The following is a 14116-nucleotide window of genomic DNA, read 5'->3' on the forward strand; positions in this document are numbered from 1 at the left end:
TTTTTACTAATTAATTATACGCTTTTTTACATTTAATCAATTAAAAATATTGCACAACAGGTATATATTTTATTATTACATACATAAAAATATCAAAAATAAAAATAGAAACATATATTTTATTAATAAATAAATTAGTTTTTCATTAAATTATTAAAATATCATTAATTAAAATAAATAATTGCTTGATTATTTTTTTTTATAATTATTTAAAAAAATATATATAAGTTTTTTAACAGAATTAATGTTTACATAAACGTAACAATGTTATAAATAATATAATGGAACATTTTGAAAAGTAAATGTTAAAGGCTATAAATTAAATAGTTACTTTCTCATTTATATATTTTTTTATTATTATTAAAAAAATATATAAAAACCTAAATGAAATTGTGTCTTGTCAAATTATTTCTTCATAATAATTTTAAATATAATTTTATTATACATAAAATAAAAGTAAAAAGTTTTTTCATAATGATTTAAAAAACACTTATATATATGCCTACTATTATTTTTTACATAAAAGGAGCAATTTTACAATACTATATAATTAAGATATAAAAAAGCTAAATTTTTGTCAGATCAGGTTTTATCTTATTGCATTATCAAAATTAAAAAAAAAAATATACAAATCTAAATTAAATTGTGATTTTTCATCAAGTGATTAAATTATTATTTATTACAGAAAAAAAACAATGACACAAATAAAAAAATATACTTTTTAAAATCTGAATTTCAGGGGCTATGTGTAATACTTATGCGTATACATAATTAAAATGTATATTTTTACAATGCAATTTTGATTACATTAAAGATACAATAAAAATAAAATAATTGTGCTTTTTATAAAATTGAATATTGAAGGCATTGATTTGAATAGTCTCTAAATTAGTACTATACTTTATTTTTTTAACAATAAATAACTTAACGATTAGTTTATGCTAATATTTTATAATTATTAAAAAAAAGTATTATATAAAAAAATAGTATTTGTATAATATGTATTATTTTTTATTGATTAACTAAAAGTAATTATTTATTTTGCGGAATTTTAATGACAACTAGGGTCAGTAATTTATATTTTTAAGCAAAACATGACTCAATTTTATGTCACAAGGACTCAATAATCTGAATTATATGTAAAAATATTCGCTTATTTAAAATCTGCACGTAAAGCTTTTCTACATAACTCTTATCGATTTTATTGAATAAAAAAAATATGACAATAATTAAACATTTTAATTGATAATAAATCCCAAAAGTCTATAAGTTTTGTTTTACAAAACGTCAAAGAGAATTCGTATAATTAGGATTTTATTAGTGAGGATATCTATACTGTAGCTTTACAAACATTTGCAACTAATTGCGGTGAATAAGAAATTATTTTAATTAAAATTTAAATATGGCCGTGCCTATTATATTATTTACTCCTAATTACAATCTGATTAGCATACTATCTATTATCCAAATATCATTATATACCTTTCACTTTGCTGACAACATATTTTTTTCAATTTTAATTATTCATGTCAATGGGTTGTAATCAAGCGCTATTAATTGAGTTTTACTACGTATCTGGTAACTTATAGTACATTTCTCAATTCTTTCGCATTCGGTAGCATATAATTGAATTTAGCATAACATATCGCAGCGTAATAATACGGTATTAGAATGATATGCGTTTCGCACAGTGCCTGTGTGAACTGTTACATAAAGTAGCGTGCGACTGACGCCGCATCCAAAAAGTCGGCCACCCTAACATAAACCATTGTTGCCGTCGACGTGACGTTGCCATTATCGAAAATATCAAATTACGCAATTAATCCGTCTTCTTCTTCCGAAAGTTTCGCAAAAGCTCCGTGTCGCCTAGCCCGTTAACGAATCGCAAACACGTAACGGCTCGCCGACTTCTAACTACGTAATCGATACTACGTAGATAAAACTGATCTAGAAACCTGATTATCCGGCTCGGGTTTGTTTGACGATTTTTTTATTAATCTATATCATAAAAACATAATAAAAATAAATAATTATCACCTGTAAATTGTTTTATTGAGCATTGTTTAGTTGACGTTTATTAAAGTTGAAAGTCCGTGACCTGAAAAGGATATATGATATATTTAAATCTATGTTGTTAATATTGGTTTAAAAGTTAATCACTCTTTCTATAAACATATATATTTATTTTAAATAATTCATGATGATTTCATCTCTGTGGTATTGATTTTACTTTCAAATATGACAAACCCTGAATAAGTAGATGAGTCAATCGACTGTTAAGAAACATTGAGTGATACAATCTGAATTATGTAAATATTGATTATACGCTTGGAAATTGAATTGAATGTATATAAAATATCGAATAATGAGTCACTTTATAATAAATCATATCTTAAGAAAGCTTTTCAATGTATTACTATCCGGTTACCCTTGCTCCGTCAAGGTCCTGGTCAACGCGTTCCTTTTTCTTTTTCAATTCAATTTGGTACGCACAAAACCGATTGCCCTATATTTTAATTTATTTCATACATAATAAAATCAACAGGAAATACGCAATAAATTTAAATCGTTTGTCGTTATTGAGATGACAATCGTTTAGCGGCGGAAATGAACGTTTGTCTGAATTTTTCACGATATAAATGGAAGAATAACGGTTTTCCTATCCATTTTATATGTGTGTATTATAATATTACAATTACTTGACGATCGTGTGTGAGAATGAAGTCGACATTGTTTCCGAAACGTCTGTCTGGGAATAGAGCTTAATTGGTCGAAAGCGTTCGAAAAACATACGCTTTAATTGTTTGTTAGGAATATGCAAAAACGAGTTGTGATGTTTCGTTTCTGGGCCGTGGATGCGTTTGGCATAGTTTTTGATTGATTTCGATAAAAGTTGCGATTAGATTGAAAGTGGTACAATAGTTATCTAATTATTTATTTATTAAAACGTGTCACAAAATATTATTATTATATTAGAAAACTGTTATGGTCTTTTCGCATCGTTTCATAAATTTCCTACGCTTGTTTGATCATTTCACCGTCATTATTTCGCAATGTCAAAGCGATTATTACATTATAATCTCCAATTTTGTACAATTTTATAACATCGCCACCGAACAAGTGACTGTCCATAATTTTGTGACATACCGTTCTACTTTTAAACCGTGACTAAACCGATAAACCAAGATTGCGACCGGACGTTAAAAAAATATTTAATATCTTGGATTCATTATTAGAAAAAACCGTATGGGGAAAAACATGTTTTTAATTCAGATATTTATATACTTAATAAGAATAGAATTCAAAACTAATTGGTAGCCTACTTTTATTTATTTATTTTTTTAACATATCAAATAGAGATTTCTCTCGTTCTGGAACACAAAAACGCTTTTAAAAAATAATCTTTTAAAAGCAGATTTTTTAAATTTCAATTGTGCCTCAAAATATAACAAACTTTGATTTAAAGTTTTTATTTTATTTTTTATTAAATGTTTTGCTTAAATATTATACATTTTGAAGGTTCTAAAGGGTTTGCTAGATATTTTTAAACCGTATACCATGACGATATACTTCTAATTACGATGAGGCACAGCGTTCATGGTCATCTTTGTTATCAATCAAAAGTTTGGTTGATATGAAATACGGATTTAGCAAGCTGGTCCATTTTTTCTTAAGGACCAGATTTTATCCCAGACTACATTTTGAAAGGATGCAAGTGTGTTTTTTTGCAGCCACTTCAATTTATATTTAATTTAATTTTGAGATCTTCTTGTTTTCCAGTATTATAGAAATGCTCTAAGGTCACCCCGATGCATAAAAAGGGTGTCAAGTCTCACATTGACAAACTGCAAAATTACTTGAAATTGTATTGCATAAATACATTTTTAATTATTGCAGATGTATGCTTCTCGAGCAGCAACATGGTTTCCGTCAATCTCGATCCACTGTCACTAATCTTTTAAATTTATTTCAAGATCATTGGATCATTATATACACAGATTTTGAAAAGGCATTTGATAAAGTCAACCATGCTTTAATTGATCTAATTTCGGGTTTTCTAAAGGTCTTATAAACTTCATCTCAAATTATTGACCAATAAATATCAGTTCGTTAAGAATAAAAACTCTTTTTCAGAACGATATAAGACCTCTACTGGTGTATCTAAAAGATTCAACTTGGATCCATTGCTGTACTATTTTTCATTAATGACATAGAAACAGCAATGTATCATTTATTTTTTTTATTATATGCAGACGATTGGGATTTTTCAGAAAAGTGCGGTAAATTTCGAATTCCCTCGACCTTCAGGAGGATCTCAATTCTTTATGGAAGCGAGCTTGCTATAACCGATTGCATTTCAGTGTAAATAAACGTCACACAATTTCATTTTCAAGGTCATCGATGCCGGCAAAATATTACTACCATCTCGGAGGATATATTCTAGACATGGGATTTAGTTGTGACTTTCTAAGAACGTTGGAAATTTAACCAGCACTCACAGTAAATCATTAAAAATGCTCGGTTTTATTATAAGAAATGCGCGTTGCATCAGGAGCACTTTAGTATTACGCACTCTTTATGATGCTTTATACTAGAAACTATCTCTGTAATGAGTCATTGTAATGAATTGAATCTTGAAAAAGTACAGCATAAATTCCTTCGATATTTATACTTGAAGGAATACGGGTATTATCCGCTCTTGTTTCCCAATGCTTTTATTCTGGGAGCGCTGGGATACGTTTCTTTGTCAACTCGCAATTAAACACTTCTGGAAACTGCTCAAAGGCATCGTAGACAAGCTTTCGGTGCTCAAGCAGCTCCAAATGTGGGTTCCGGAAAGTGGTTATAGTTCTCGGTCGCGTCCACTGTTCTTGCCTGTAAAGTCTAGAACTGGAGCACTTGACAACTCTTCGTCTGCTCAATACTATGCATAGAGATATTGACATTTTCTCGTGCACATATGGGGTTTTGATTTAATTCGTGTGGGACTTTGAGGTGATTTGTGTCTGTTATTTTATCTTGTTTTCATGATTTTACTTATATGTATTTATTTTATACTTTTAGCAATCGTGACGCATTAGGTCAACCTGTCAGATCACGATGGTCATAATTTTAATAAATAAATATGTATACAGGATAGTATCAATAATAAAAAAATATTATATTTATTAATTAATAATAAATAATGTTTAATAGTGAATTTTTCTTTGAATTTGATACTATTTCTAAATATAATAAAAAAATCAACAACTAAAAATTTAAAAAAATAAGATAAAAAGTATTTTCTACATTGAATAATAGTGAATATAAGTGAATCCCATATTTTATTAAAAAAAAATAAAAGGTAAACGTAAATGTAAAATATTAGTTACAATATTTATACTAAATAATTTATTAATTAATAACATTTTACAAAACAATATTAATTTATTGTTATGGAAATCTTAAAAATATTTAAAACATAATATATGTATAAGTAAAACTTGAACTTGGATTTTATTATAAAAAAAAATATTTTCTCCAAACTTTTTACTGAAAATAATTAAAAATTATATTAACAATATTTAATAATTATTAACTCTATGATTTACCAACGTAGATGAAAATAATAAATTTATTGTCCGATTAATAGCAACTAATATGAACACTCAAATCGATTTATGGTTGACCTAGAAAGCATTTTATTTGTTGATATATGTATGTATAAAATTGTAATAAATTTCTAATAAATGTAGAATATAAAAATATTTTTCTACAATAACAATAGTATATAAAATGATTAATAAATTAACTTTTAATGAATTAATTGCTTAGTACATATTTTTTATATAAAAAACATAAAATAATCTTATTTTTTTTAGTATGTTATGTATATAATTAGTATTAATTAATACAAATAGGCTAAAAATGAACTTTAGAATAAGATAAAAAACAATACAATATTTTTCTGGGACACTAAAATAAATTTCATTCATCCCAAATTACAATGTAGTTCTTGTCTATGTACTTACGCACATTTACGTGCTAATACAATTACAGCTAATTTACACATGCTGATTTCTCTTACTAATATAAAATAAAATACTTTTAGATCTTAATGCAAATAACATAAGGTTCTTCGTTACACTTTTTATTATACACATCATTGTCTATAATCTAAATGCGACCGCGTAACGGTCACGTTGTCCATTTCTTTCGCAAAGCTCGTTTGATTTGGGTTTCTAGACGTATAGAAAACGCATTTGTATTCTCGTGCCGTAAATTTATGTGTTAACGGGTCGCCGGTTGTCCATTTTTGCACAATGACAAAGGTCCAAATGTCACAGTTTAATACAAAGACAAAGAGAGCGGTTTCATTTGACGTAATTCGCAATGTGTCTCATTGTGGAACACATTCTCAATGCTTTCTATTTCAACCATAATTTAATACTACTAAACGCGTAATAAATGTATATAATTAAATAATATTATTATATATTTATAAAACAGTCAAGGACATGATAATCAGACAAGCGTGAAGCCTTTACTACTTGATTCCGTGTTTAAGAATTCCTTCGAATTTGAGTTCATTGACCGTAAAAGTATATCGTTTTTGATTGTTTAATATTAGAGTAGCTTTATTTAATTAAATTTTCTTGTTATTAGAGATCGAGTTTATAGGATAAATGTGTCAATTGGCTTAATCGATTTATTTTAGCAGCTATTAAATGCAATCTAGGAAACTAGGAAAACCTGATTGAAAGATTATATATATATGCTTTAAAAGCTCAATTAGAAATTGTTAACACGTTCAAGATTCTACTTAATTTGAATAAAATGTTTTCATCCAATCACAAGTATTTAGAACTTGTGAAAAAATAAAACAATTAGATATAATATGCTTGCGTTTAAGTCTTACTCTAACCGTATTTTATTTAACTGGAAAATGTCCAATTAAATTATTAATATGAAGTAGTTGATAATACATTTAACTAACATATTTATGAACAAAATTTTAATTGCAATCTAACAAATAATTTAATGATAGTTAATTGTGAATTGAGACCTTACAGATTCGGTCAATTTATATATTTTTTTAATCCAGATCTCAACTGAAATTCACATACAATTTTTTATGAGTTCACTTATAAAATGCCTTAAACTTGTAAATGAACAATAGATGTTTAATGTTTAATAACATGACAAACAGTACCTTCACCAAAGCCCAAAGTGATATTTCTTAAGTTTCGAAAAGTTTAACTTAAATAATTTTAAACCATTTATTTACATTTAAATTCTGTTTATTTATATAAAAAACAATATTAAATTTTAATTAGTATGTTTTTAAACAATGCTAAGGATTAGATCAATACGTTTTAATTAAATTATGTAAGATGCAACTTTATTTGTATAATAAGCAAAATAATTCGATTACAATTAAGATAAAGATAACATGAACATCACGTTTCTTATGAAACAATCTTATAAAAGAACATCAATATAGTTAATTATAACGCAACAATTCAATAAAAAATATGCACTTATAGAACTTAGATTATAACGAGCTTCAGAAAGCATTTTCAATGTGTCACAGAAATTTGAAAGGAATATGCTTATTTTGTATATAAGTGTCACAAATACAGTTACTTTTTTATATGAAGTTTAACCTCTAAATTTTTTGTAAATATTTTTTTTAAATCTGAAAGCTCGCTGACAGAGCTTTCGGTCGCAAATAAATATCTTTTTAGCAAACCGCTTGATATTATCGCACTGTTGTCGGATATGCAAAAAGGCACTTACATAAAACAAAGCCGCCTACAATTGCATTGCATTTGCTGTTAAAATGTCAGTCAGTTGCATACAATTGACAACGTTCGCCGCCATTGTCTTGCCGCAATGTCGGTCAGCAAAAACCGACCCAGAAGTTCAATGTCTCGCCGCGAATTAATAACTAACGATAAATTATAGCACGCGATTGTTTTTTGCTTTCGTCAAACTTACGCAACTATGCATAAGTTTTTTTCTACTTACCAAATGACACATTCAAGACATGTGTTAATTGAAGCGTGAAAGTGCATGACGGACAGTGAAACTTGCTAATGTGCAAATTTTATTTGTTCATTTACACGCATGCACACGTGCGAATTATTTTATATAATGTAATGGGTGTACATATTCAACAATTACCGTTCTCCGATATAATGAGCATAACACCTAAGATTTTTTATAACAAGATAAATAATCAAATAGTAACTCGTTAAAGTCATTATCACGTTAGAGCCTAACGATCGACATGCGTGACTAAAAATTTCGGTCAATTTTTCGTATCGAAAGTTCCGTTATATCTCATATGTTTTTTTTATCTCTGTTATTGATTTTTCATATTAGTTCCTTAGGGAAATAATGCAGAAATAATTACTTTCGCCTACTTACGTATATGTATTGTAAAACGAACGGTGTCATGAACGCACGTATTATTCTGGAATATGTAGTGTGTTTTGCGATCATTGTTTTAACGCTCGGTTGGATACGGAATGGATAATGGTATTGATATTATGAGTTTTAGTAATAAATTACGCAATATGTGTGGTGGTAAATCTCACAGTGGTTTAAGAGTGACTCAGGCCGTTAAAACTAGATTCGAGATAGACTATTGCGAAACAATGAAATTTTATAATGATAGAGTTGTGTCTGTAGTGTTGATTAAATTTTGTAAATATTTTTTTTATAAATCATAACATTGCATTAAAAAATAAATTGTCTTACATATAATTAAGTCAATATTACAGTATTGTAAAAAATATTTAAGGTACTCGTGTTATGCCATTAATGAAAATAAATATTCATGGTATATATGTATGTACATATATGCCATGTATAATAACTTAGAAGTGTTTCATTAATGTATATCAATCGACAATCGGATTTCATAAAATACAACAATATTATTATTTTACATATACTATATTTTTCAATGTATATGATTATTATTATTAATTTATCTCACTCAGATATATTAGCATTAAACAGCTATTATAAGATGCATTCGTTGATAGAATTATTTCGAAACAGTGGATTGACATTTTGCTTTAGTTGCATAAAAATGCATATGGTAACTACTTTTTTGTGTTACATTTTAACATTTCAACACAAGATCGAATAAATAATTGCCGATGATTATGACGAGCAAAGCCTACTTCTTCAACGCGTGACCGGATTCCGCCTGAACTTTCACACCGATAAAGAAGCGGCCGTCTTTTACCGTTGTCCAAATATAAGAACTTCTCCTTCTCCGCGAGGAAATCTTACAAAATGTCATCTGCAATTAGCGATTCGAGTGAAATTTCTTGTGTAAAATTGGTCAGTTGATGAAAATTGAACAGTCAAACATACCATACGAGTATACAGTGGCTGGTCACGCTAGGAGCAGAAGAAGTAGCGGAAGTCTCGAAAGGAAGCATTGGGCACATGAGTTGTTCGTAGGTAAACAAAAGGGGCGCTGACCGAGTGGCCAAGTACAATGGATACCGTAACGAGGTCACAGACAGATACACGTATGTCTGTCCGTCAAAGTGGCCATAATTTTGCCACACGAGTGTTAGTGTGAGGATCGAGGATGTGTGTGAGTGTAAATGTTAAATTTTGCAAATGTGTTTCCAAGGAAAGTTTTGCATAAATATGCATTTAGCACAGATGTCGGAAATTTGGTTATTTTAAAATATTGGAATGGCGCGTATATAAATTTATCATGCTTATAGAAAGTAACATATTTGTAATTTTTAAATAAATTATTATATTAAAGAATTTTGACACCGATTTGCGACCCTTTATTTTTTTCGATTTTTTTTTTGGCAAAATTTAAATTAATAAAAATTATGTATTCTTTATCAAAAAATGTATTTATAAGCTCTAGACAGACAGATACAGATTTAATTAATAATATAGCATTTTATTATATTTATAGTCTGACATAGAGGCAATGCCAAAATATAACATATTCACTCTTTTATTGTGATCATAAATTATTACATTTTTAATTCTAAAGCAGGTGTGTAAAACACGATTTCTATGCATTAAGTGGGCCGTAGCACATTGAAAAAAAATATGTGCGAATATTTAAAAGTATCGAAAACGTTTCAATAAAATAATAATTAATACGAAACGTTTTTTTAGTTAGTCTAGTTTATTTTATAGCATTCATTAAGACTTGAGCACTAAATTGGAAATTATAATATTAACTTCAGTTACTACTTAAATTAGTTATTTGTTAGTTTGCTCTTTGAAATTTTCATTAAAGATAATTATTCAAAAATTTAGTTTTTTTAATTTTCATAAGCTTTATAAAAGTCGATCATTTATTTTATTTAATTTCAATCTATCAGAATAAAATTAATTTGGATTGAAAAATTGAAAATTGAAAATCTATTCGTTTTGAGACAAGTGTAAATTATCAAGGGATATTTTCATTTAAAGCGCAAGTTTTGTTATCAATGCTTTGGTAATAAACTTTGAAATAGGTACATGTTTGTCTTTTAGTTTTATATTTAAATCAAGTACAGTCTGTCCAAGATATGAATGCTCATTGCTACAGTATTGGTGAGAGAATATAATAGGATGACCATGTGAAATTTAGCGTTCAATTAATTTTTCCTATTTTAATTTAATTTGTTGAAGAAAATGTAAAATATCATTTTCTTACTTATTTTATTTATTTATATACATATTTAACTCAAAAACATGATACCAGTTTTGGAATCACTCTCTAAATTGAATATCTGTTTAATATAATATTTTTTTAAAATACCAATAGAATATTACAGGAATTGTTATATTGATTACAAAATAACACATTACAATAATTTATAATAAAAACATAACATATTTTAATTTTTAATTCAATTTCCAACGTATGGTCACCCTACCCTTAAAACAGCCCCGATTTAGTACTGGTAACGTTCTCCTATCGGTGTAAACAAATTCGCGGAAAACTGTATATGTATGCATGCATGTGTACACGCATCCTTATTTCCAACACAACGACGATGAGCGTTAACATCTTAACGGCTTAAGTAAGTTTCATTCTGCGTTATCATAAATAGTTTTATCTCTTTCGAGTTTTGAGGGGGTATGACTTTGCAATATGAATAGACGTTGGAAAAGCTCGCAACAGTTTATTAAATTAGGCATATATATAAAATTGTAGTTGCGTCTTGAAAGAATGAGAGTCTTCGCTGGAGTGTCGAGTTGATTATTGTCGGCTGTGATCTGTCGTGATCAGGTGTTTTTGTGATTGGGACGAAAATCGATCTTCAATACTACTGTTATTACAAAATAAAATACCGGTAGTACTGAAAAAAATATATTTTCCCTAAATCCGTACATTTTATTTGCTGATATATTATTTGCTGATATATTATTTATATATTATTATCTATATTTCGATAGCTTAAAACCACAAAAACGACGATTCCCAAATTGCTTGAAAGTTAGTGAAATAATTCTCATTGTAAGTAGTATTATCAGCATAAGATATCAATGTAAAATATATGATGCAGTATTTACGTATTGCATATTATTTATTTAGACAAATACCTAGATAAAATTTAATTTATGTTACGTTAAGATATAGCTTTCTAAAAAAAATTTTTGTGTTATTCCAAATTAAATATTAAATGTACAATAATAAAATATGTCTCAATTATACAAATGTTTTTGGAAAAAAACAGATTTACAATTTTCCAATCTGAAAATCAATTTTCCAATGACAAAAAATACTGAGTAATATAGGATTATATTTAATTGGAATAATTTTTTAGACTTATTGTTCCAAAAAAAGGTTTGTCGCCTGTATTTTCAACAATATTTTTCTGATAATATAGTGAGGAAATAAATTGGAAATAATACGTTTTTGTACACACACAGTCGTCTTATTGATTTTTATTAGTATTCGTAGACAACACAATATTTGTAGTATTTTTAGAAGTACTTGAATGTAAGGAAGGTTGTTTAAAATCTTATTATTATTAAAATCACGAAATATGCATAAACAGACGAACGGAAAATTGATCATAAATTTCATTAATTTATATGCTTATTATATTTCAAAAATAATATAAAGACGACAATAGTTACTACATTCTATTCGCGTTAACACAGTCAATTCGAGAGCTATTTATTTCATGATTATTCATAATTTAGAAAGGGATGGCAAGTTTGGGTTTATGTACTAATAGCTTTAAAGCATTCTACATTAATATACGTTAAATATACTTATAATAGATGACTTCTCATATGAAGTATTTTCTTAAAAATAAATTTGATAGTGGAAGTTTTATTGTATATTGAAATATACAATTTCGAATTCTAATTTTTATAAAAACCAGTTTTTAAAACCATTTATTTAATTTTTAAACTGAACGATTATTTATATAAACTATTTTTACAAAATAAAAAAAACTTTTATTATAGCTGTACCACTGGATTCTTGGTTTTATCATTTTTTATGACAATAAGTAATAAAAACAGTTTTTTGTTTGTTTAAATGATTGCCTCGAATATTAAAAAGTAAAATGTAATATGATATCTTCTGCTTAATAAGCATAATAATTTATTTTTTCATAGTTTATCTTAGCCCATTACTATGATTAATATAATATATTTTTTCAGAATCAACGAACATTTTCGAACAATTTTTTTATATATTCTAAACAACATTTTTTGCGTTTTAAAGCTAGTGTTTTAGTTTTGTGTTTTTCTTTCTGTAAAATATGCATTCAAATAAAATGTGAAAATGTAATTTTTTGTATGGAAATTTAGTGTCAACATTTTTAAAATTTCAATGATTTTAAACTCAGGAAGTTATTACTGAAACGGTTTTAAGTTAATTTTTAACATTTTAATTTTAGTATTTACAAATACATCTATCAAAAATCGACTACCCAAATTAAATTTTGTTAGATAAAAATAAAATAAATTACAGATTAGGTAATTTTGCAAATTACTCCTCTAAAGCTCAAAAATGTGTCAAAAAATTTGATTGATGTAAAAAAAAATCCAAAACGGATTTGAAGATGTGATAATCTGAAAGTAAAATATCAGTTGAATAAGGCCCAACTTCTAGATCTTTAAATTTAAAACGAATTCTACAGCCAGAAAATTTTTTAAAAATGCTCTAAAAATACAGATATTTTTAGCAATAAAATAAGATTACATATAATAAAATATACAAAAATTTTCATTAAAGATTTTCTAAAATTGGAAAAATTATATATGTTCAAAATATATTTAATTGTGAATGGATCACCTTTTTCAGTGATTACATCGCCACAATCTCATAAAATCATTATTTGTATGGGAATTGTCTCTGATTACTCGTGTTTCGTTACTAATTCGATTCACTCCCTCTTAAAGCACGTTTCACATAAAAAAATTTCAAACATAACAAATTTGATATCAATTTCTCTGAGAACTTTTCTTTTAAATTACGTCTCGTATGACGCACATTACGTGACGTATTTTGAAACGTCGAGCAGCGTTAACCCATTAAATGTTACAAAGCGATTCCCACGCTCGACTAGATGGCCTTATCAAGGCATCGGAGGAGCTCATTATGAAATTTAACCGGGAAAAGATCTTATTGTTTGTTCGAATTTTCATCCGTTAATTACAAACGAACCCGCGACCTCTCTGACGTAAAAAAGTTTGAGCAACACCACAACAGCCCCTCAGCGTTTTCACTTTCACATGATTTTTTAATTAAACCGTAACATGTAGAAACAATTAAAAATTTATTTAACCACGATGATACAATCACAATAAAAAGATCATTGTACGCAATTAACCTGTATTCTATTATTTACAGAAAGTCAGATTGACGAACAAATTGCTGCAGATAAAGTGAAAAGGGACGTTTCTGGAGATGGCGGTAAGTTTATATTTTTTCTTTATTAAATTGTAACATAAGCCTTTAAAAATAACTTATTGTAAAATATTTTTATTTAAGATAAAACTTTTGTAAAATATACTTCTTTTAAATTATGCACTTGAAGCTTTTCGATAGTCTATTGGGCACTTTCTATACTATTTCTATACTATTCGTTGCGAATTTATATAATAAAAATGTGTGTGAATGTATATA

General features: G+C 27.3%; 1 protein-coding gene across 5 annotated transcripts in view; it reads left to right on the top strand.

Annotated features, from left to right (window-relative positions):
* Positions 1–14116, top strand: part of LOC148230626 (uncharacterized) — a 75651-nt gene that overhangs the window by 37460 nt on the left and 24075 nt on the right. For all 5 annotated transcript variants that reach the window (XM_088194276.1, XM_088194273.1, XM_088194274.1 and 2 more), the window contains exon 3: positions 13841–13903. In XM_088194276.1, coding sequence (XP_088050402.1) covers positions 13841–13903 — 63 coding nt within the window. The remainder of the gene's footprint in view (positions 1–13840; positions 13904–14116) is intronic.

Source organism: Plectrocnemia conspersa, unplaced genomic scaffold, assembly GCF_051122295.1.
Source record: "Plectrocnemia conspersa isolate PC_06_02 unplaced genomic scaffold, ASM5112229v1 ptg000010l, whole genome shotgun sequence".
NCBI classification, from domain to species: Eukaryota; Metazoa; Arthropoda; class Insecta; order Trichoptera; family Polycentropodidae; genus Plectrocnemia; species Plectrocnemia conspersa.